Raw genomic sequence first — 23,927 nt, 5'->3', positions numbered from 1 at the left:
GTGCTCGTAGTACTAGATGAACTGACGAATATACGTATGTTTTGTTCATTGAGTTTCCAATACATGCATGATGTATTAAATTTACATTGTATCGAATGACAGTTTTCTCCAAAAGTGTTCTTCAACAGAGCATTATGGTGTGAGTGACATTTTAGGACAGTTTTGAGCATCGAGTGACCAATTACCCAGTTTAAAAAGAAATCATTATTATTGACACCAATTCAATGTTCATTGGAAAATGATGCAACCATATGTCATTGTCACACCCAACACAACCATCCAACCATCGTCATCTCTTGAAGAAATACCACACCATGAAATGAATCAAGACACACATCATCATGAGGAAATTTTGGAACACAAGACCATTCCCGAACAACCTCACGAAACAGCTGTACAAGGAACAGCCATGACCACGATGGGAGAATATGGACAACTCGATGCCGAAAGTTCGAAACCAGTGCTGCAGAGAAATCCTTACATTTCATTACTATTTCATAATAAGAGATTTATGATGATTTGGATGGCAGGAGTATTGTCTGGAATGGGAAATTATTTTTCGGAAATTGGTGAGTATTGGATATTGGGTTTTGATAGAAATACTAACCTGATGATCATGCATGACTTTAAAATTTCTATATTTGGTAAATGAAAATGTCACAGGTGTCATTTATGAAGTAGAGAATCGAGCAACCTTTGGTTTTGCCACAGGTGCCCTCTTCATTTCCATCTTTGCTCCATCCTGTCTCGCCATGCCTCTCGCCGGCGTTTGCAGCGATCTCTTCGATCGCAGAATTGTCTTGATCATTGCCAACATATTAAGAGGAATCGTCGCCTTCTGTCTTCCTTTCGGATTTCTCATTCAACATTTAGGAAATGGTCCTTATTTGCCTTTTATTACATGGAAATGTTTTTCATGTTTTTCATCAATGCCTTTTACGATGCCTGTCGTGGTTGTTTATTACCACTCGTGGTCGATCATCATGATTTAATTGCATGCAATGCATTGGACAGTTTGACATGGTTGTTTTGCTCGTATGCAGGTGCTGCTTTGGAGGATTGATTCGTGCTAGTTTTGGATTATTAACCGTCTATCTCATGAATGGAATGTTATTTGTGTTCGCTCTTGCCTTAACCATTGGATTGATGTGGTTTCCAGAGTTGAATCCTCCGAAACCTGCCAACACTCCGAAAGGTCTCGCTCTCGTACGACACAGTATTGTGGAATTATATCAAGGATTTAAATTGTTATTGGAGGAAGAGGTTATTTATTGAGTTTTGCAGTAATGAAATTAATTGGAAGTTTATTTGGGCGAGTGTGGAATTTATTAATGTGAAAATTTCAGAATTTCCAATCGTTACCATTGGGAACAGTCCTGAAAATACCAACACGATTGCGTATTGCTTATTTGGAGTAGGTTCAGGAATTGCTCCCATGTTGTGTGAATTGATTTTGGGAAATCGAATTCGAAGATCGTTGCGAAGTGCGTTTTGGTTACGTTTCGTCATTCTCATTTGTTTCTTATTCCTTCCATTAGGATTTTTATTAATGACCTTTACCATTCACGTGTCCATGTTCATGATTGGAAGTTTCATATTAGGATCTGCTGCTGGTGTCATTTGGTGTACAGCATGTCTGCCATTGAACAATTAACACCAAATCATTTTTTGGACGTGTCACGGCGTTTGACATTTGTTTTGGATTTGGAGCTGGACAAGCATTGGGTGTCATGGTCCCTTCTCCATTGTTGTATGATGTAATGGGTTGAAACAACCACACTTGTTGGCATTGGTTATGTTTTGTTTGGGTTGGGTTGTTTTTGTGTGTTGGTGATTTGGTTTTATTTGACACGAAATATTAATCAACATTATCATCAAGAAGTGATGCAGAGAGAGGTGCATTCGGGAAATGTGGTTAAGGATTTACCAAAGAGATAGGAATGGGGGTTCATACAGCAATCTCGAGAAAAAACCTTAAATGTCAAGTGTCATCCGGTTAAGCGTGCGTATTAAAGAGTTGGACTTTGAGTTTCGGTAACTGCAAAAGTTTTCATTTTAAAAACAATCCCAATTCATATTATCTATTTCAAAAAAAAACATACAAAGAGTTCCTCCATGTCTTCACCTCGCTCCATTCCACTCCTTTCGATTCAATTCATTCCATCTGACAAACGTCAACACATCAAACAAGGTTGGCTCGAAGCTTTTCACTCTCACCAACACTTACCTCGAAATTCTCCCCTTCGAGTCGTCAATGAAGATTGTGTGGAACGAAATAACAATGGATTTGCAAGTCATCCTCATCAAAATTATGAAATTTTCACATACATGTTGAGTGGAGAATTATCTCATTACGATTCCATGGGAAATGCACATCGGTGTCGTTTCGGAACGGTGCAATTTACCTCCGCCGGAAGCGGAATGTTTCACTCCGAAATGAACAAGCATCCGGAATGGGATTGTAAATTGTTACAAATTTGGGTCAAACCAAGAACGTTGAATACACCTCCTAGGTATCAGAAAATTGAATTTTCAAATGAAAAGAGGTTGAATCAACTCTGTCTCATGATTGTTCCAAAAGAATTAATTTCTTCCATTCAACAAGAGAATGACAATTTTTCCAAATGAGGAAATTATTGGAATGGATCAAGATTTCTTTGCATTATCGAGTTTGTTACAATTCGGTCATCAAGTTCGACATGAACTGAGAGCTTGTCGAAGATTATTTATTCATGTTCCATTTTGGGGAAATAATGAAAAATTTCATTCGAAAGAAAAACTTCTTCAAATTATTATCAAGAAAGAGCTGAATGAATATTCTGAAAAAGAACAAGAAGAACCATTGATTGAACTTGGTCCTGGAGATTCATGTTTGCTCACGAATGAAAATGTTGCCTTGTTTGGAAAGTCGCTTGAAATTGTTTTCAAAACGAAAGAATTAATGGATCAAGCCTCTCGAGAAACGACAAATGCCATTGATTCCTTCTTGGAATTTGTCGTTTTCGATATGATTGTTCATTCCAATTCTTCTCATTAACCCAAACATTTGGAAAAACAATTTCAACCATTTGTGTGTGAAAATATTTCAAATTGTTTTTTTACTGAACTTGACACACTGAACATCAACAACAACATTAAACCTGAATCAATTCATTTCCTTGATCCATCTCATTCCTCGATCATTGTTGCCAACCAAAACAGATCGATCATCCTTTCGATTATTTTCATCGACTGGTTGAGGTGCTATTCCAATAGCACTTCCTTTACCAGTCGTCCCAATTTTGGTGGTCTTCCATGACCGTGATGGTCATGTTGACGATGTTTCGAATGAATGGTGTTGTAATGACCACTGACATGATCACTCAATTCATCAAAAACATCATGACTACCAAGAACGTTGTTGAAAATGCAAAGAGTGAACAATAGAAGGATTAATAAAGCTAAGAGTTGGAAGGAACGAACTTGCATTTTTTTTTTGTTTGAAACGTGTTGTGGATTGTAATGGTTTTGATTACAATTATTCCTCGCATAACGGCGCTGTTGGAAAAATGAGCTTGTTGATTAAAAGCTCGAAACTTGCTTTTCATTCGTATCCTTTACACCATTGAAGCTTGGCCCAATACACCATCATGAGTTTGCAAAATGGGATGATTTTCCTTGAATCTGAATTATTTAGCTCCAGGTCATGTCAAAAAAACAAATATCCAAATTCGTTTCGTTGATCGAAGTTCAAATCCTGACAATGAAAAATTCAAGGTAAATTGTTGCCAGACAAACAACCGTTGTTTCCTCTGATTGTGGTTCGAAATTGCACTCCATAAGGAAGAATCTTCGCTTTGAGGAAAATCAATGCTAAAGTGAACGTTTATTGGCCTCCAAGCAAAATATTGGCAACGAAAGGATGAAAGAAATTATCAAAACAATCACCAGATACAACTATTAACTATCAGTAGCGACTACAAGTTCCTTTTTTCTTTGGTGTTTGTAATTTTTCCTTTTTCTATCATATCTCTTGTTGATTTGGATATTTTTTTGTTTGTGAAAATGATTACAAAAGTCTCAGAGTTTTCGAACGGTGTTTTAGCCGCATTTTCATAATACTCCACAATCTCGCCTGGTGAGAGCAAAGTTTTCTCCGAGTCTTCTTGTTGAAATTTGTTTTGCACAACAAAGACAATTCTTTTGCCTGTGTTAACATTGATTAAAGGACAAAATACTCCATCAATATCTTTATGATTCTTTTTCGTCTTGCCAAATGATCAGTGTGAGAAGTTCGTTATTTGCATTTCCGTGCTGTCTGATATTTTTGAATCAAGCAACAATACCTAAACCACTCATCATTAGTAGTTTCCAAAAGAATTCTTCCCATTTTTGCAAAGTGTGCGCCCTTAAACAACCTTGAAAAAGTTACAGTCGTTGATTTGTTGACAGTGTACAAAACATTAATCTAGCCGTCATTGTTTTGATACACACTTCCTCAATATTTCCCATCTGGGTTTTTTTGATGTTGCTGTAATGAAATCCGTCACGACCCTGCTTTGGAATGCAATCCTTCTTGTTGCCAAGATAATCAATTACTACGAGAGGAAGCCCACAAAGTCATTAGTGTCATATACCTTTCCTTCACGGATGTACTTGGTAATTCTGTCATCTTGTTCCGTTTCACTCATCCAGATAATTTCTCAGAGCCAATTCGACAAAGTAATCCGTTGGTTTTTGTAAATCACTTCCATATTGCCTTTGAACGGTGTTTGTTACGTTGTAATATATGCTGGATATTACAGTATCTTCATTGAAAATGTTCTACCATATTTTGTAACTCTTGCTTCTTTACATCATAGCCTTCTAGAGCCCACTGTAAATGCCGAGGTACGACTCCAATGGCATTCCAAAATCCCTATTTCTCTCGTACAGTGCTGACAGGCCCAAATCTTGCATAATCTCTTGGATATCTATCGATCTCAATGATGGAAATGGCAATGTTGCGGGTGTATATTGTGTGGTTCCATTTCGCGTCATTTCGTTCAAGGTTCCTGCAAAAGCAGGAAAGAGTAAAATTTGTGTTGGAATTGCACATGTCTCATATACCATCCTAATTTGTGTTGGATTGTGGTGTGTAGTCCTGAAATATGTCTCGTAGCCAATGATATTCATCAAAGGCCAATACTAATGAATAATTTCAGTTGATTTGTATTGTTCATGGAGTTTCATTGATATTATTTTCAAAACTCCATAGAGTAGAGAATCATTAGCACTGATGGCATTTTCTGAATTGATATCCTCAATGTTCCCTTCAAATGCAGCATAGACAATTCTGGAAACAATCATTGAATTGATGCTTTATCTCTTTCAGAATCATCCAATAGAACCCTTTTGCAAATTCGTAGTAAAAGGAGTTTTACTGAGGTTTGTTGTAATCAATAAAAGTGGTTGGTTGACTAATTTTTTGAATTTTCACTTTCAAAAAAAAATTTACATTACTGTGATATGGAACAATTATTATCAATTACTTCGAGAAAGTGATAGAATCACTTTCTCTCAAAGAATTGAAAGTACCCACCCTCCTCCCAATCCACCTCTGAAATAAACAACATAGTTGTGCTTTCCACAACTCCCTCACCTTTGGTGGGATGCCTCATGTCTCAACTTGGATGCCTTATTGCATTGCAATAGGATGCCTCACTTAGTGGATGCTCTTTGAACTGAATTCAGTCCAAAGGATGCCTTGCCATTTGAGCTGGGATGCCTCAATACATTGGATGCCTTATGATTTTAATCATGGGATGCCTTATTGCATCGCAATAGGATGCCTCACTTTAGTGGGATGCTCTTTGAACTGATTTCAGTCCAAAGGATGCCTCATGGTTTACCATGGGATGTTTAATCAGCGCACGCTTAATAATGTCATTCCTGTTATGAGACTGATGCATATGTTTGTTGCATCTATTTTTGTACTCTTGCTGAATTACAGGATAGAAAAGGTAATGTAAATCTTATTTATTCAACTATTAGACATGCGCACGCACACGCGGCGAAGAATAAATAATCCGTTTTACCAACCATCTTTCTGTGATTTACAACAAAGTTAAAATAAATAATCTGTGTGTTTTTGGAAATAGCATCCATTCTGTTGCTTTGCGCATAATGTTGGTATTCCGTTAAAATTTCGTGATTTCCACTTCCGCTTCCTCCTTTTGCAATGAAAAAGTTTAAACCTTGCTTATTCCCTCCTTTTTTGAAATTCAAATGTTCCTTTGCTACACTCACTACTAATTTGATTGTCTCTTCACGGTGTTTCATTTTAAAACTCATTTTATCCGTGGCTATCGGGGAAGGTTTTGTTAAATCTTTTAGAGTGTAGTTGTTCAATAAATCATCGAGAAATGCCTTCTCACTTTTGTGTAAGTTTTTGCTTTGAAGATATTTTTTGTCTAATTCATCTTCAGCGGCCATTTCTTCAATATTGTCTGGAGAGAATGAAGACGGTGTAGGAAAAGTGAATTTCTTAACTTGAATCTTGTCCTGTAGTAGAAATTGATTGACCCACTTGACAACTTTCGTGCACAAAGTGGTGTCAAGATTTTTCATGTTTTGGATAGCCACGAGTTCATCCTTGAATGAGGCTAAATCACTTGCAATGGTGTAGAGAGTTTTGCTATCTAATGAAGAAACTTGATCAAGACTCAAATCAGCGCCTCCTTTTGCAATTGGTTCGCCCAATTTTTGTATGATTTGTTTACTCACTGGCTCCAATTTCCATAGTGAATATTGTCTGGTCATTAATTGATCGAGCACCCAAAATACAACAGTTTGACAAGTGTCGGAGAGTTGAGGAAGAAAGAGCAAAGAAAAAGAAGAAGATTGCTTCTCATTGGCAGAGATTGGAAGTATTGAAAGACGTATCTACTGTTGATAAATTTGGAGACTTATTAAGGACTGCTTATTTGGAGCGTGGAATTAGTATTGAACCTCTCTCTCTCGATCAAGGAAAAGCATACGCAACCCAAGAACATTACATGTTGTTATTTTTAAAACAATTCAATATAGAATGGAGCAAGATTGGTACATTCTTTTTTGATAGATCCATCAACTCATTGAAGAAAAAGTATAAGAAATTGAAAAGAAAGATTAATCGTGCCAGATTGGAAGGAGCATATGATGCTTCAGATGCAACAAATTTTATCATTCAATGGAGCGTCGATGATTTAACCTTTTCAGAAATCACTAATATTAACACCTTTACCTCTACTGTATCGATAACTTTTCCTGAAACATGGACCAATTCTGACCATTACCAGAAAATGATTATGAAAATTGGTCAATTAAGTCCATCCAAACCCTTACCATTAAGACAAGCACAACCATCATCGAACAAGTCCAATGTATCAACGACTCCAGGAGAACCTTATTCACAGTCGGAAGAGGATTTAATTGTGACATCCTTGCGGAAGGGAATGAATTTGGAACAAATTTACCGAGATTACTTTAAACACCGAACATTTCAGTCGCTGAAAAATAAGGTTCGACGGTTAAGAAAAAGGCAACTCTATCACAAACAACAACCATCGAAGAAGAGATTGAATAAAAGAAGGATGGTTCCCAATTCCACTGTTTCAACTGATTCAAAGGAGTTAAGAAAACCGTTTTGGCATGATGATACGGTTGATCGTTTGAACAAGATTTGTCCCGTGTCATGTTTTGCCAAGAATGGTTTGAAAATACCGACCCAAAGTTAGTTACCCTCTCCGTTCGCCAACGATGTCCATCCACAGAACCACCTCCGAGCAAGAAGGAATTGGTAGAAAAAGTGTGGAGTAAATCAGAAACTTGGAAAAAGACGCCATGTAAGTGTGGAAATTCCAAGTTTAAAAGGACAGTCTGCTCGTTCAACGGACGCAAGTTCGGGTCAGAAAAGAAGAAGCTTGTTCAGGAATTCAAGGAAGTATCTGCGTTGGAGGAGTCTTTAACAATGCTTCAAGAGAACGGAGTGAATTCATCCACGACTGCTGAGAATGAAGTGAGTTCATCTGCGACTACTGTGAACGAAGTGAATTCATCCACTACTGCAGAGAATGAAGTGAATTCATCTACGATTGCTGAGAATGGAGTGAGTTCATCCACTACTGCTGAGAATGGAGTGAGTTCATCTATGACTGCTGAGAATGGAGTCAATTCATCCACTACTGCGGAATCAAAGGAAAAAGCTGATGACACTATCGAGAAATTGCTAAAACAAATTTACACCTCCTTCTCAATCTCAAACGAAGACAATTATTTTGTGAGAACAAAGAAAGTGAGATTGAAACTCACCTCAGAACAAAAGAAGGTCTTTGAAAGATTTTTCTTCAATTCTAACCATACTTATAACGAAGCATGTCTCCTTCATTTCATGTTAGAGCAAAACAAGGGAAAAACACTCCTTACCACCACAGAAGACGATTACTTTAAAATTTTGAAGAATCCCCAAACCAACCTGAGATTCAAACAAACTAGGTGGCTATGGGATCAAGAGTTGAAACATTGTCCAGCAGATATTAAATTGAACGCTGTGAAGGATTTTGTCAAGGCTGAGAAAATTACTAGATATAAAAACAAGCAAGCAGCAGAAAAGGAATCCAAAGAGGCTGCTCGAAAGGCCAAATCCAAATTTCTTAAAGATGTTCAAAAAGGAAAGAAGGAGATGATTACTGATGAGGAATTGAACGAAAGATTTAATCCCAAGCATTTTACTCGACAACCTCGTGAATTCGAAATGAAAGGACGAAGCAATCAACATCCATATCAGTCGTTCAAGGTGACAAACATTTCATTATCACAGGAAGGAGTGTTGTTAAAACCTACCTTTTTTAAAGGGAATGAAAGTGCATGTCCTTCCAAGAAATCTACGGATCATCTTTTGAAATTTTATTATCCTGCAAGAGCACGAAAGTGGTTAAAGGAAGAGATTGGTATGTATATATATGTATTTCGATTTTACTTACATGTGATTTGAATCTCTTACATGAATGTGATTGATTTATGTGATTGGAACTTTTCTGAATTCTAATTTTTCCATGATCCGTCTGCCCATCGCCTACCCAAACATCAAGACAACAAAAAATTTTCACACGAGACAACCTTTGTAAGAGAAAGAGGAAGATATTTTGTTTGCCTTCCAGTCCGTTATCACAAAGCTTTAACTCGACAAGAATTCCAACGGTTTGATAAAAGCTTTTACGAGTCCAATTCGAACAGTGGAACTGAATATGACACGAAATTTCTCAAGGACTGCCCACAACCTTCTCAAGATGAACTCAGAAAGGAATACATTGCATTGGATCCAGGTGTTCGATGCTTCATGTATGGTTATGATAGTAATGGAGACGCGTTGGAGTTTGCCGCTCAAGGAGAAAACACCATACTCTTTTCCCTTTCTCTAAAGCAAGATCAGCTCAGGTCGGAAATTGCCAAGAACAAATTTCTAAAATACAATTCTCGGCAGGAACGAAAATTTTATAAGGGTTTAAGAAAAGCCTTAAAAAAGAAGATTAGAAGACTGGAAAGCAAAATTAGAAATAAGGTGAATGATATGCATAACAAAATTATTGACTATTTAACTTTCCACTATTCTGAAATTATAATACCTGAATTTAATGTCAAGGCCATGATTGCTAGAAAACAAAAACAAAGGAAGCGTCAAGGAAAAGAAGATACCACGTGTCAAGTTATATACTAATGGCCAAACGGAGAATATGGATGTGCGAACAGAACCTCTTGTTGCATCGTCTTCACCATTCGAAGGATGGGAATCAAGGGACACCACCACAAGTGAAACCACCACCAACACTTCCGAATGGGTTGGAAGAAAAATTACTAGAAAAACTGTTCGCCAAATGTTGCGATTTCGACACTATGATTTTCGAATGAAACTCTTGCAAAAGGCAGAAATGCGTGGATGCAAGGTACATGTTGTCACAGAACAATATACATCGAAAACGTGTGGAAATTGTTCAGTGATCAAGGAAGACCTTTATGGAAGCAAATGGTTTCATTGCAATCATTGTCACTTCCACATCCCTCGTGACGGTAATGGAGCAAGAAATATTTTGATCAAGAATTACCATCATTTATTACATTGGTAAGTTGAAGAGACAACTAAAATGATTCATCATTCGGGCCATAGATCTATATAATAATAACTATGTGATTATCATTCTGTCAAGATGATAATTCCGTCTCTCGTGTGAGAGATGAGTATGTGATCGGAGCACTTTAAAACACCAAAAAATCATTGTTATCATTGATGGAGTATGGTGTGCTCTCCGAGTAAGTTGTTGTTGTTGTTCATTATTTTTAACGCGTGTGACTTTTTAATTTTGTAAAGACATGTTACTTTATTTCTTCAACAGGGTCATCAATGATCTTGTTGTTCTGACGCATCATCGATTACTGCTTCTTCTTCTGAACAGGTGCTGTCGTCTTCTTTTGACTCGAACTCGATGGTCCTCCAATCACTGCCATTGGTTTTTGTTTCTTGACATAAATCTTCTTCATCAATTCCTTCTGACTCAAACCTGCACCAGCAGAAGCAAGAGGTCCTTGAATTCCAACTCGTGGTTTACTCAAACTCGATTCACCTGTAGTTGGTTGAGATTGTTGCTTGAGTGATTTCAATGTACGAATTCGATACGAATGCAACATGTTATCAATACGTTGTAAGGAATTGTATTTGATGTTCTGAAGCATGCCACGATTATGGAAGAGACTCTTCTTGGAAGTGTAAGGTGCACTTTGGAAGGACAATTTCTTGGAAGTTTCCTTTTCCTTATTGAGATGAATGAATCTGGCTTGACGAGAAGGTCCAACCCAAACGCCTATCATTCATTTCACAAAAAATAACAGATGGATTTAATCAATCATGAATTCGTTGGTATAAAGAGGTTCAAAAGGTAATGAGTAAAAATTGGTTGGAAAAAAGTATTATTATTAACATTCATCTACTTACTTTGCAAACCCCAATCCATATTGTAGTAACATCCTGTGTTGTTCTTTCTAAATCTGAGCTCCTTCTGTAAATTGGGTCGATGACGAATGACCTTGTGAGTCACTGGTAATTGAACAGGGTGTGTTCTCACAAGTTTTAATCTCTTGTTGTTTCGTCCTTGTGGAGGTGTTGTTCTCATTGTTGTTGTTGGTAAGTTTATACTGTGTGAATTGTTTAAATCGATAGAAGGTGTGTTTTTTTCAAAGAAAAGCATGGAGGTCCCGTCTCTCGCGTTTATACATCTCGACTGGGCCAGACATTTGACCTATTCTGGAAAACTGCCTTTTACTGACAAGTGACAATTTTAATGAAGAGGCTTCACTGCTCATAAAAAATTGAAGAACAATTTATTTCTTGATTGTGATTATTCTAATTGAAAGATTTCTCATTATTAACCCTTAAGGTATAATGCATGGAACTGTCAGTGCGAAAGTTCAATCACAGAAAAGTTAGTAAAAACGAAATCTTTTAAAGCATCTTATCATGGTGATTGGAGGCTGCACCAATGCTTAAACCAGGGTTAACTGTCCAATCAGCTGAGCTCCGATCAAGTCTCACACCTTCACACTCTACTCAAAATAGATGGTCTGATCAGGATTCTCCTCTTTATGCAATTTTAACAATAAAGCATTGTAAGCAGAGAGTACCAATATCTTGACCTTTTTTAAATATTTCAACATGGTCGAGTCTACGAATATTTGCTCCAATTTCAAGAAGGTGAGATTTGGGAAATGCTGAAATTCATCTGCTTCCATGTGCATACATCCGCTTGGAATGGTTAGAGAGGTGACATTGTTCGCAGGTGCATTCTCAACACCACCAATCGAGCCAATATACTTCTCCACATGAATTGGAATGTGTGTAGGTATATATTTCTTGTAGGTAGCTTTGAGAATACACTCCAGTGTCTTGAGTTTGGTTCTTGAATCGAGTTGTTTTAGGAATTGGTTCATTGTCGCTGGCTTGAAACCAACAATATTTCTCAAATGCAATTCATTCAGGTTTAGATAATATTTTGACGAGTTGGTAATAGAGTCCAATACTTCACTATCGTAGTTCGTCTCGAGTATAGAAAGATTTTCAATACCATCAGATTCTCTGAAAAGGTTATTGATCGATTTGACCACTTCAATGCTACAACCTTGAAGGGATAGTTGTCTTACTGTTTGGGTGTTTTGTCTGTAGAGAGCCATTTTGGTTTGTGAAATTTTTGAAATGCTCTTCCATCCATCAATAAACAAATTTTGAATTTGAGTCTTATACTCGAAAATCTGTAATGTACAAGCAGATATTCTAAGGGTTTTGATTTGCCTCACGAGTAGTGTTTTGAAACTGTCACTCTGTGTAATTGATGATGCAGACAATATATGTGCACTCTCTATGAGAGGACATTCCAAATCGACAATAGACTTGACACGTTCCAAGATTGATCCGTCTGAGAACAAATTGGGACCCTTAATACTCAGTGACTGAATTTTAACAACGGCATTGCAAATATTTCGCCATGCGTACGATTAAGGTAAATATTAATTAAACTGCTGAAAGAAGAAATTTTTAAAAAAAAACATACCTGTACATCACGATCTAAACGGAATAAACTCAATTTGTGAGATGTAATGTAGACAGACTCTGATCCATTCTTCAACCCTCCACTTATGAGCAAGTAGTATAAATTTGGGCAATTAATAGTGATCGAATTAAATGTTAAAAGAATCAAGGTTTCAAGACTTGCAGAATCTATGGTAATTTGCTTGTTGTGGTTATTCGAATTATTTGATATCTGTAAGGTTTTGAGCTTGGTAAGTTTGGGTAAGTCGTTTGGATTTGTAAGAACTTGCTCTGTAATGCAAAGAGCTTCAACATTTGTCAGATGACTAAATATTTTGCCTTTCTTCTCCAAGATTTTGGAAATCTTTAAACGTTTGAGCCGCGGTGCGATGGCCTCTAAATGAGATTCATACATGGTCTCTGCGTCCAACTCGGTTAAATTATTAAAACTGGTCAAATGACAGCCAATAGAGAATAGACGTTTGTTGAGCCCAACCTCTGAGAGCCTTATAGTTTCTATTTGAGAGAGTGAAGGCAAGTATCTTTTTACATCTTGAATGGTGGCATGATAACATACTCCTAACGTTTTCACCTTCTCTCCAAACTTGTAATTTAACATAATGTCATCATTGAAGGGAGAAAGATGCAACGACAAATCAAGCTCGGTAAGATTGGGAAATTGAGGCAGCTTGTCTTCGTCGCAAATTGAGATGGCCAGCTTGATGATATTATCGGGATTTTCAAACTTGACAAATCTAGTTCCCAACTTGGCACATTTAGTAGATGCAGGAACTACAATGGCTGTTAGAGTTTGATTGATCACAAAAGTCAATAGACAATTATGAATGTGGTGAATGTTTAACAAATGCAGTACTTACTCTTTTCAGGAGATACAGGAAGGAATCCTCTCAAAAATCCAAACTCTTCCACACTCGAAGCATTGACGTGTGGCATTGCATATTTTGGGAATACCTTTTCAACCGTTTCGTCTGAATAATAGGATAACTCGTCTTCCCATGATGGAATCTTACACGTTATCAAATATTTGGCGTTAGGAAATATAATGTTATGGTCGCTTAAATATTTTAGAAAATGACCTGCGGTGTGTGTGAAGAGGGTCTCACAATTTGTACACACTGATCATAAAAAAAAACTCATTGCTCACATACCTGGAATGTCTGTTGCATAACGAATATACTCTTTTCTTTGTTCAAAATATTCCCTGTACACTTCGAGAATGTGTTTGTGTTGAAAATTAGACTTAAAGTCAAATTGAAGAGAGGAAAGTGCATAAGGTTCTTCGCTTGCTTTTTTCCACAATTTGCATACTTGTGCTGCTTTAAGGTAATCGGAAAATTTGAGAAATGAAAATATCACGCCCCAAACCTCAACCAAATCAAGCTTGTTGAGAATACCATATTCACTTAAATCATTGTTCGAGCCACGGAAGAGTAGCAACTCGGCTGAATTACAAATTTCCACTAATTTTCCAATTTTACGTTGCTGATATTTGAGAATGCTCAAAATCCTGTGTCGATCTTCGCTTGATAGAGTTGCATAGCCAGACTCGACATTTTGCAAAACAGATTGAAATTGAATAATGTTTTGAATTGTTTCCGTGACGAATGTGTTTTCAGAGTGAATTTTGGTCAAGTCCAAATCTCCAATCGCATCCTCTGGTTGTTCTTCTATTTGTTCCTCCGACATGGCTTCTTCTTCGGTGGGAGTGGTACTAGATGCAGTATTGGCTGTTGTATCGTTTTTCTCCTCATCTTCCATTAAATCTTCGGTTTGATCTTTTTCATCCTCTTCTTCTTCCGACTCCACTTTTTTCTTTTTCCTCGATGATGATGTTTTTGTCTTTTTAGTCGATGATGAACTGCTTTTCTTGGTCTTCTTTTTAGAGGATTTCTCTTCCTCATCTACAATTGTTGATGGTACTTCGTCCTCTTCCATATCCGAAAAAGTTTCTTGCTTTCTTTTTGATTTAGCCTTTCGTGATGTTCTTGGAGGCATCATTTCTTCATGAAGATCCACTCTTTCCTCCTCCTCGACCACTACTGCTTTTTGCTTTCTCCGAGGCATTGCTAAATTGTTATTGGTAATGACACGATTGATGATCGCAAGTAAAATTAAATATTTTTTTATGCTTGACTAAACAAAGGCTTTCTCCTTTTCTTAATAAAAAACAATGCTCTCGTTCTTCATCGTGATGATGATACGCCCATAAGAGATGGTTTAATAAATTCTTCTTCTCGGTTATGGAAGAAAGAACATGATCAGACAGCTTTGCCAAAGTTATCTCACTCACATAATCTTCAGGTTGTGTGGTAGGAATATTTGTCATCATTGAAAACCTTGAACACAACTTTATTGCTGTTGCCATCGGCGTTGGTTGGTAGATGCATTAATTATGGTATTAAAAAAAATGTTTTATTTTAACGTAAAATCGACATGTTGAAGTAAAATTTATAATCATGACCTTTGATGAAGAACCAATAGTATTGAATCATAATAATTCAATGAAGAAGGAAACAACTTTGGAAGAAATTCGCATAGAAAAAGATTACAAAAAAAATGATGAGAGTTGCACGGTTAGTAGTAGCGATAGGGACACTGCTACTGCTTGGCATATTTTCTTGTTGCTCCGCCATAACAATGGAGAATGAACATACAATGATTCATCGAATGGATCACTCGAGTCATCCCTATGGATTTGAACATGAAATGAATTCATCATTCCGATTGAAACAGGGTAGCTCCATATGGAGCCAAACAAATGATGGTGTTGATTCTAATTACTTGCTGGTATCCTCTGTGTACTCTCAACAGAATACTCCTCTTTCGTATTCACATTATGAATTGAAGAATGAAACGTTTCCATTCATCAAGAATCGGAAAGTGAGTGGAAATTTATTACGGGTTAAAGTGGTGAATGATGGACATTTCCAAATCATTGCTCCGTATGGCAGATGTTGTCAACCAAGCAAATTGACAAATATTTTCCAATCGTCGCTTCACGAGGATAGTACTGAGGATCCATGTAAAGAACGAACAAGCACAACAGCCAAACAAAATGATTGTCTTGTGGCCACAAATGCAGGATTTTTTGATGTTCCTCATGGTTACTGTATTGGAAGAGTCATTTCGAATGGAAAGGTTTTAAACACTGCTTCAGGTCATAATGCTGTATTTGGATTTATCGACCATGCAGATCACCCTCAATATTTGTATGGATATGTGAATGATACTGAACTTACAAAATTGAAACCAACTCAATTGGTTCAGGTAGGTGTAGTTGTGTGTGGTATTTTTTTCAAAGGCAACTGAGCTCATTTATTGCTCATCCACGAACAATTGACATGATACATGTGTATGAATAATTTTTTATCGCGTTCAAATGTTAGGGAGCATTATGGCTTGTAAGAGAAGGCAAGTCATTTGTTAATGAATCGATCAAAATTGAGAAAACAAGCCAAGCATTCTGTGACTTGGCTGCACCTCGTGTGGCTATTGGAAATGACATTAATGGAAATTTAATGATTCTACAGGTGAACGGATACGAGCCTCAAAAGTTAGGCCTCAATGTTTATGAAATGACAGATCTTTTATTGTTCCTTGGATTTCAAAACGCTGTCAATTTAGACGGCGGCGGAAGCGCCACTACCTTCATTAAGGGATATCCAACCTTGTTTGTAAGTTGACTTTGACTTGCAGCTAATAATTATGACATGCTTTCGTATAACTCTTGCTGTTTTTAACAATGGTTTCCTCAGAATACATGCTCTGATTCTTGCTCTGAAATTGAAGGAAATATGTGTCCCAATGCAAAAATTGGTCGATGTGAACGACATGTGACTACCATTGTTTGCCTTAAATAACTCGACTCGCAAACATAAATTTATTTTTTCAGCGCTTTACATTTTCTTTGAGCTTGGCCCTAAAGTCTCTCAACGATTTCATCAAATCATGCTGTTCTACCTTACGAGAAAGCTTTCTGTGCTCCACTAAATAATCTTTCATAATATCGCGCAAACTCGATTGCAATTGTGTAGAATTCATGTGACTTGAATCTTGAATTCTGTGAACCATGTTCCTAGCAAGAATAAATTTGTTCTTCAATTCCTTATGAATCTGTCCTGTTTCCATGGCTAAATTATTAACTCGGTTTGTTATAGAATGATTTCCATACATGAATACAAGTATCAGAAATACAATAATCACACCAGAAACAATATCTTTAAAATTCCATGAAAATGTCAAGACTGGTTCCAAGAAGTAATTCACTGCATATTCAAAAACTGTAGAAAGGACGTTGAAAATAGACTTGCACATGGAGATCAATAATTCCCATAATAATAATAAAATTGGATCTAGTTGTTTGATTTGATCTGGTCTCATATCTGTGATGGTCAGAGATGAATGCATTTCCATATTCGATGAAGTACCATTTGTAACAGAAGAGTCAATACAAGTAATCTCATTGGATTGTTTCGCCTCACCTTCTACAGTGTGTTGAGCTTCACTTGTGGTCGGTACGACAAAATTATTGGCAAATGTTGGAGAGGTATCCAACAAGCTCGTTTTTCGAACACGTACCAAATTGGATCCTTCATTATTGCTGCCAGGAGGAAATAGTGTTGGTGTTGATGGGCTCGCCACACTAATACGTGGTGGAGGTAGCACAGTAAGATGCGACGTTGAGGAAAATCCAACCACTTTCACTCTTCTCTGTGAAGAGCTTTCATTTTCTCCGCCACTGAATTCACTATGAGGTGTGTTGGGAACAGCCGAAGTGGTTGAGCCGCAAGTTAGTTCATCTTCATCTTCGTTGGTTGCCAAGCTTTCTGACATGTCTCCATCACCGTCACGAGGTGAAGGAGGTGGAGAAGATTCTACACACAATGGAGGTGGCAACAAATTGTTTAAGGAAGGCATTTCCTTGGGAAAGCCTCCATCAAGGGATGAAATGGTGGACATGACGGAAGCTTCCCAAGATTTCAAACGTTGCTCGGATAGAGCATTTTTCTTTGCATTTACAATTGCTTCAACTGTCTCATTCATTAAATCCAACTCGACCATGAGACGATTTTTGATGGCTTTCATGACGCTAGACTCTGTGGATTTGCTTCTCCAAAATATACTTCCTCCCTTACATTGTGTACCTGCACAAATCTCAATTTCACATTCCTTGTTCATAAGTAAATTGAGCGGTTTTGTATCCTTCACAATGTATTTGACATCAAATTGGAACATTTGATTGTTAGCCATGTCTTGTGTTGCTGCCGATGTAAATAGTATAAAGTATGACATGGGTTTGTCTTTCGAGGTGTTCTTTGCTAGGACAACTCTCTGAGTTTCCAAAACTCGAATTGCCGTCTGTGTAAATGAACTGAAATGATTGGGTGACGATCCTCCAATTTTGTACGTTATTCCTCTCACAGTTGGTGCACCATATTGGAAATCGACCCAATCATAGAGCTCAACTCCAGTGTCTCCTAATTTTTCGTGTACTTTAACAAGAAAAGTGGATGCATTCGAAAAACATGCTTGGAAGAGCTCTTCTGCTGAAATTCCCATAAATTTTTTGCTTACCACTTCCTTCATTTTGACTTGTGAGGATTTTTGGTCTGCCACTGCGAAAATATCATTGGGTTCAATTGAAGGAACGTCGTCGGCAAAGTGAGCAACCTCGTCAACCATACCATCGAATTGATCGTCGAATTCTTGTGAAGGAGGGTCCACAACAAGTGTAGGAATTGCTAATGATTGTCTCTTTTCTCGTTTTTTAGATCTTCGTTTTGATTCAGCTTCATCTGCTGATGATTCTGCGCCTCCTCCTATGCTGACTGCACCCTCTGAGATGACTGTCCTCTTATCGTCATCTCCTGACTCTGAAATTGAGGAGCCACCAGGCTTATTCGATGAAGTTGTACCCGCTTTGGAAGCACCAGCTTCATACACAACTGGAGAGCTCAATGAAAGTGAGCGTCTGTGTTTAGTTTCGGCCAAGGCAACAGTCTTTTTTGAGGGTGGTGTTAAAAGTTTTCGATCAACCATTGAAAAATTATTGGTAAGGGCCTCTTCGAGAGGGCTCAAAAATTTTCGAACATTGCTACCTATGGAATAATTTGAAGGAAGATCATGGAAAGTATTAGCCACTGAAACTCGTTTTCTAGTGTACCGTTCTCGTTTAGATGTGGTCACGCTTAGCTTCTTTTCAGAAGCGTCGTTGAAAGTATTGGATGATGGGGTTGCTTTTCTATTTCCTCCATCATTAGATAAATTATTAGTTTCAACACTTGTTGTTCCTTCCAGTGTTGTTTCAGACTCCATTGTTCGTATCACGTTTAGCATGTCATTAAATGTTTTAAATGCTCGCTGGAATGTTGTGTGACTTTCGAACCCAAAAAATTCATACTTCTTGATGAATTTAATTGGTGGAGGGTCCATATCTCCTTCTCGTGGATTCATTGGTGATTTTTCAACAATACACATGGATCGCTCTTTTTCAGTATTCTTTTCAATATATTCAACATTGGACAATAATATCTCAATAATCTTTTGTAAATTTTGTGATTCTGGAGATGATGCCTCTACGGCAGAGTCCTCGTCAATTAAAAACAAAATTCGACTCGTTGTCAACAACACGGTTCCTACCATTTCAAATGCGACCATCGTATTTTGTTCATCTTGTTCTTGGCCTGGTATACATGAAGTTGGCACGCTAATCAATACACATTTACAATTAATATTTTTACAATCCATACAAAGGCTTTCACTCTTTGTCATGAGCAGAGAATATTTGATTTCATGATGTTGATGAGAGGGTAGAAATGAATTAGAGGATGAAGGCAATGATCGTGGAGTGCTTGCTGATGAGGTTGTAAGTGCCTGTTGTGAGATTGAATCATTGTTGACAATGGAAGAGAATTGAGCTAAATCAAAATCTTCGGAATGAGGACCTTTGACAAACGCAGAAACAATATCATCTCTCATGGAAGAATGTTTTCTCATGGTGCGAGGAGAGGGAGAGGTGAGCGTTGGAGGTGAATGAGGGGATAATGCTGGTTGTGGTGGTGATTCTTTGGTGGTGGAGTTGGTTGAGGTCAGAGCAGCAGTCGTGGAAGAATTGTTATTATTGGTAGAGGACGATGATACCTGTTGTTGGGAAGGTGATGATACTACTGGTACAGTACATGACTGCTGTTCGTTATGAGGTTCAATTTTGATGGAAATAGTCTCTGTATTAGTACCTCTCGGGGAGTTCGTTGCTGTTGTTGTAGTTGTTGTTGAAACATTATTCTCGGTCGAGATATTATTTACATTTTCACTCGTTCCAACCACCGTATGATTTGTTGTTGAAACAGTTGTCGTCAAAGTGTTACTATTATTGGTCATTGTATGATGATGATCTGTATTACTATTATTCTTATTGTGATGATGATTACGAAGATGTAACAACTTTTTTCCAATATTCTCTACTTTTACAATTTCAAAATGATAGGCGTGCAAAGCCTCCCCAAGATTCTTGATACTCTTATGAACTCCTGTTGCAACAGCACTCCCAATCGGATTTTGATGTTGTTCAAATTTACTGGACGTAGAAGCAGACGAGGAGGCTTTGTTTTGTAACTGATTTTCTTTTTTAGAATTATTTTGTTCTCCAAGAGTTGTTGCATGAGTTGGATGAATCAAGGAATTCAACAAAGTACCAGCTGATGAATTTCGAGCTGATTGGACCTTTCTCATCTCGTGATCCGTCTTTTTGTATTTATCTTCGGAATCGGATTTGGTAATTGTTGGATTGGTATTTTCATCATCGGATGAGAAGTGAAACGAAGTCGATGAGGATGTCACTACTTGATGCGATGGATGAGAAGAATGAGGTTGTTGTTGTTGTTTTTGAGAGGGTGGTGTTGGAAGAGGTAATAATCGATGTGAGAGCTCTCGTTTGGGAGGAACAACATTTGAACTATTGGAAGTGCCATGAGTAATATTGGATGATGAAATGGTGTGTTGTGGATTGGAAATTACGTGTTCTGTTGTTGTTGTTGTTGTTTTGGTTACGTTTGTGTTTGGATTGTTATGGTCGGAAAGAGTCAATGAGGATGATGGAAGTGAAGTGGCACCAACTGTTGATGTCTCGTTGTTGGAATGTTGAGGGAGATTGGCATGTTTACTGGTCGTTTCATTTGTGGTGTGATTTTTCATTTTTTTGTGTTGATTGGTGACAGCAAGGTACGACAATTTATTGGACTAGTCGGAATGAAGTTTTGAATTGAAAGGACTTGGAATGCATTTACATCGAGAAGGTAATTGTTCAAAACAACTGAATCCTCCAAACCTTGTATTTCTCCACAATTTCCCATTTTCTTTTTTAAGGAATTTCTTCAAACTATTTTACTTGAAAAATCATGATCATGGCTTATCGGTTATGAAATGATAAAAGGTCATGTTCAAATCACCCATTCCTATATCCTATCACCAAATGTATCGTTGATTCCTTTTGAATCTTACATTCCGAAATGGTATTGCCCATTTCTTCCAATACTGTTCTGGCAAAGATCAAAGTCTGTTGATCGGGAGGAATACCTTCCTGATCGTGTAATTTCAATTTTATAGTTTCAACAGTATCATTCGGCTCCACTTCAATAGTGAGAGCTTTTCCAACCAAAGTTTTGATAAAGAGTTGCATGTGTGCAGGGGTTTAGTAATTTTGTTGTTACAATTTAATGAACTTGTTTTAATAGAATAATTATTAATAATTAAATCATGAATTAAATATGTCCTGATTTTCGTAAAACATGAATCACTGCTTCCGAACGAATGTCAAGCTCTGACATGGTTTTTCCCATCTCTCTCATGACCTTGCCGGAGTGAACGAGAAATTGTTCATCGGGAGGCAAATGAATGTTGTCTTGGATTTTCAATTTCAAATTTTCAACCGTATCATTGCTCTCGATATTCAATGAAAAGGACCGGCCATCAAAGGTTTTGATAACAATTTCCGTCATGTTGTTGTTTATAATTTTTTTTCTCTTGGACATGTGACAACTGTTTCATTCACTGACGATAGATATTGTTGCATTTAAGCCATTTTCATTTCCTTAGATTTTAACGAAATCCCATCAATCTCCAACTTGTTTTCCAAGTTCAAATTATTTTTTAAAAATAACTTGGAACTTGCATTAAAACTTGACCACAAGAAATTGAGAACTTTTACTCAACAAAAAAACAACAACTCAATAACAGTAATACCAATAAAAACATGTGTGGACATCGTTCAAGATGTAAAATCAGAAGATGGGGTCTTCGAATTGGAAAAGTCAAATCCATCACTCCCATGCCACTCCCTTCCGAAGCAACAACTTCACCAACAACAACCACAAAATCATCCACCTCAAGAGTGAAACGAAGAAAGCAATTTGAAAAAACCAATTCCGAAATGTGTCACCACTCATCCATAGGAGTAAAAACTGCAGAAAAGAAATTATTCATTCTCGAAGAGAAATGGGCACGAGATAGGGATCACTACTGGGAAGAGAAATCAAGGAAGGAATATTTTGAATATCCGAATGCAAAGAATCATAAAAAGTGGCATCGAAATCATAGAGAAGAAGTTTATCAATTGAGAAATGATTCAGAATTACCAAACACGTTGTATGTGTAAATTGGAGATTGTGATTATAGAAAATTCGTGATTTCGTTTCTTCCAATTTTTCCAACAGAGCAGAATGGATTCAAGTGTCAACATTGGTCACTTTTGTTTTTTGTTTTTCAACGCAGTTCCTTGTTCTCGCCCATTCAGTCACCAAAAATAAAACTGCAAAATCAAAATTTCGAAAAAATTTTCATTATTCGTTGCTGCTCCTCGCACGCTCTCAACAAAACCACAACCATTCAAGCTCACTTTCCCGAGTGATTCATCGCCCAACTGTTATCGTTTGATTTTATTCAACAACAACAACAACAACTCATTCAATCATATATTGATCCTCTAAACCATTAGAATGTTCCAACAACAACAACATCCATTCATTCAATACAACAACAACAACCAAATGATCATTCCTCACCATCCTCAGGATGATTATCATGAACAAGCCTTTGAAATAGACTTTTTCCATCAGCGCCAGCCTCATCAAGCCATTCCCGGACATGATCAAATCAGAGTCTTTCAAGGCTTCCACGATGATGATGCTCATTGCTATCAACAACAAGCTGGCATTCATGTAAATCAACATCCGTGCCAAAGAGAGGTGGATATTATTACAAGACAAGACCATCATGAGCAGTGCCATCTTCTTCACGGAAGAAACAACAAGTGGCATTCCAGTTGTTGCTTTAAACAACATCTTTCCAAACGTCTGTCAAGCTCCACGTCCGATACCACCACAAAGAGTACGAGACTTTTATTGTCCTCATGGTCGACGTGTCTTTTGCAGGACTGAACATCAGTTTCAGAATGAGCCTATCAATCATTCTCCACAGCATGAAGTGATTCAAAAGTGCAAGACGAAAAACCATAAGAAAACAAGACCTAATGACATTATCAAAGTTAGAGAGGACTTTATTATGGAAACGAATTATATGAACTTTTATCACAAATTCTATCAAGCCTTGGACAATGTATTTAAACCTGCATTTATTGCACACAGAGTGTATCCAACAGATCAGAAAAAGGCAGCTCAATACAATACGGATGTTCAGTTCAATAAGCAAATGTTTGAAATGATTACCAAACAAATTGGAGTGGGCTCAAAGAGAGTTTGTGAAGAAGAGAATGCTGGCGGATGCTCTGTTTTCTCTGAGGTTATGTCTTGTGAGATTATTACTCGTTTGTTTGATGCCGCGTTGATCAAGACCGAGATGGAAATTGCATACATACATGATGGAAGCAAAAAGACAGATTTTTTGATGGTTATTAACGGTAAGAAGGTTGGAATCTCTGTCACACGTGCCTTCAAATACAAGAGACCTACAGAGCAAGATAATGGCATGTTTGCTGAATTCACTATTGAGGATGGCATCCATTTGTTGAAGAAAAAGTTGGGTGGAATTATTTGGGCTAACCAAAACGTTCAAAAACAAGATCATTGGGAAAAACATATTTTGCATATCTTTGTTCCAAACACACAAGTGGCAAATGTTTTGAAACAAGCTTACAAGACAATGAACCACAAATACAAAACAAATACCATCGTAATTGTGACAGAGACTACCACTATGGATTGTATCTATTCAGAGAGATTGTATGACCACATATGTTGAGAGTCACTTTTCCCTTAACAGGTTGCACACATCTGATGTAAATATTATTATTTAATAACAAATCTATTTACTGTCATAAAAG

The 23,927-nt window shown here is 37.3% G+C and overlaps 10 protein-coding genes across 10 annotated transcripts; 6 read left to right on the top strand and 4 right to left on the bottom strand.

Annotated features, from left to right (window-relative positions):
- Nucleotides 1-238: 238 nt before the first annotated feature.
- On the top strand, nt 239-1,654 carry C9374_008276 (uncharacterized protein; the record flags this gene model as incomplete). Its single annotated transcript, XM_044698334.1, has 2 exons — nt 239-569; nt 1,539-1,654. The coding sequence occupies 2 exons, from the start codon at nt 239-241 to the stop codon at nt 1,652-1,654; spliced, it is 447 nt and encodes a 148-aa protein (XP_044545899.1).
- Nucleotides 1,655-2,608: 954 nt separating this feature from the next.
- Nucleotides 2,609-3,037, top strand: C9374_008275 (uncharacterized protein; the record flags this gene model as incomplete). The annotated part of the gene is made up of 1 exon (XM_044698333.1): nt 2,609-3,037. The coding sequence occupies one exon, from the start codon at nt 2,609-2,611 to the stop codon at nt 3,035-3,037; it is 429 nt and encodes a 142-aa protein (XP_044545898.1).
- Nucleotides 3,038-5,997: 2,960 nt separating this feature from the next.
- On the bottom strand, nt 5,998-6,780 carry C9374_008274 (uncharacterized protein; the record flags this gene model as incomplete). The annotated part of the gene is made up of 1 exon (XM_044698332.1): nt 5,998-6,780. The coding sequence occupies one exon, from the start codon at nt 6,778-6,780 to the stop codon at nt 5,998-6,000; it is 783 nt and encodes a 260-aa protein (XP_044545897.1).
- Nucleotides 6,781-7,016: 236 nt separating this feature from the next.
- C9374_008273 (uncharacterized protein) lies at nt 7,017-9,715 on the top strand (the record flags this gene model as incomplete). The annotated part of the gene is made up of 3 exons (XM_044698331.1): nt 7,017-7,731; nt 7,773-8,948; nt 9,090-9,715. 3 exons carry the CDS (start codon nt 7,017-7,019, stop codon nt 9,713-9,715), a joined length of 2,517 nt encoding a protein of 838 aa, XP_044545896.1.
- A 710-nt stretch (nt 9,716-10,425) lies between these two features.
- C9374_008272 (uncharacterized protein) lies at nt 10,426-11,162 on the bottom strand (the record flags this gene model as incomplete). The annotated part of the gene is made up of 2 exons (XM_044698330.1): nt 10,426-10,853; nt 10,985-11,162. The coding sequence occupies 2 exons, from the start codon at nt 11,160-11,162 to the stop codon at nt 10,426-10,428; spliced, it is 606 nt and encodes a 201-aa protein (XP_044545895.1).
- Nucleotides 11,163-11,592: 430 nt separating this feature from the next.
- On the bottom strand, nt 11,593-14,656 carry C9374_008271 (uncharacterized protein; the record flags this gene model as incomplete). Its single annotated transcript, XM_044698329.1, has 4 exons — nt 11,593-12,492; nt 12,594-13,372; nt 13,450-13,668; nt 13,741-14,656. 4 exons carry the CDS (start codon nt 14,654-14,656, stop codon nt 11,593-11,595), a joined length of 2,814 nt encoding a protein of 937 aa, XP_044545894.1.
- Nucleotides 14,657-15,229: 573 nt separating this feature from the next.
- C9374_008270 (uncharacterized protein) lies at nt 15,230-16,452 on the top strand (the record flags this gene model as incomplete). Its single annotated transcript, XM_044698328.1, has 3 exons — nt 15,230-15,859; nt 15,979-16,266; nt 16,348-16,452. 3 exons carry the CDS (start codon nt 15,230-15,232, stop codon nt 16,450-16,452), a joined length of 1,023 nt encoding a protein of 340 aa, XP_044545893.1.
- A 28-nt stretch (nt 16,453-16,480) lies between these two features.
- On the bottom strand, nt 16,481-20,785 carry C9374_008269 (uncharacterized protein; the record flags this gene model as incomplete). Its single annotated transcript, XM_044698326.1, has 1 exon — nt 16,481-20,785. The coding sequence occupies one exon, from the start codon at nt 20,783-20,785 to the stop codon at nt 16,481-16,483; it is 4,305 nt and encodes a 1,434-aa protein (XP_044545892.1).
- Nucleotides 20,786-21,842: 1,057 nt separating this feature from the next.
- C9374_008268 (uncharacterized protein) lies at nt 21,843-22,244 on the top strand (the record flags this gene model as incomplete). The annotated part of the gene is made up of 1 exon (XM_044698325.1): nt 21,843-22,244. One exon carries the CDS (start codon nt 21,843-21,845, stop codon nt 22,242-22,244), a length of 402 nt encoding a protein of 133 aa, XP_044545891.1.
- Nucleotides 22,245-22,861: 617 nt separating this feature from the next.
- On the top strand, nt 22,862-23,845 carry C9374_008267 (uncharacterized protein; the record flags this gene model as incomplete). The annotated part of the gene is made up of 1 exon (XM_044698324.1): nt 22,862-23,845. The coding sequence occupies one exon, from the start codon at nt 22,862-22,864 to the stop codon at nt 23,843-23,845; it is 984 nt and encodes a 327-aa protein (XP_044545890.1).
- Between the last annotated feature and the right edge of the window lie 82 nt (nt 23,846-23,927).

This window comes from Naegleria lovaniensis, assembly GCF_003324165.1.
Source record: "Naegleria lovaniensis strain ATCC 30569 chromosome Unknown tig033, whole genome shotgun sequence".
Taxonomy (NCBI): domain Eukaryota; phylum Heterolobosea; class Eutetramitea; order Acrasida; family Naegleriidae; genus Naegleria; species Naegleria lovaniensis.
Note: the sequence above shows the minus strand (reverse complement) of the source record. Positions and strands in the feature narration are given on the sequence as shown.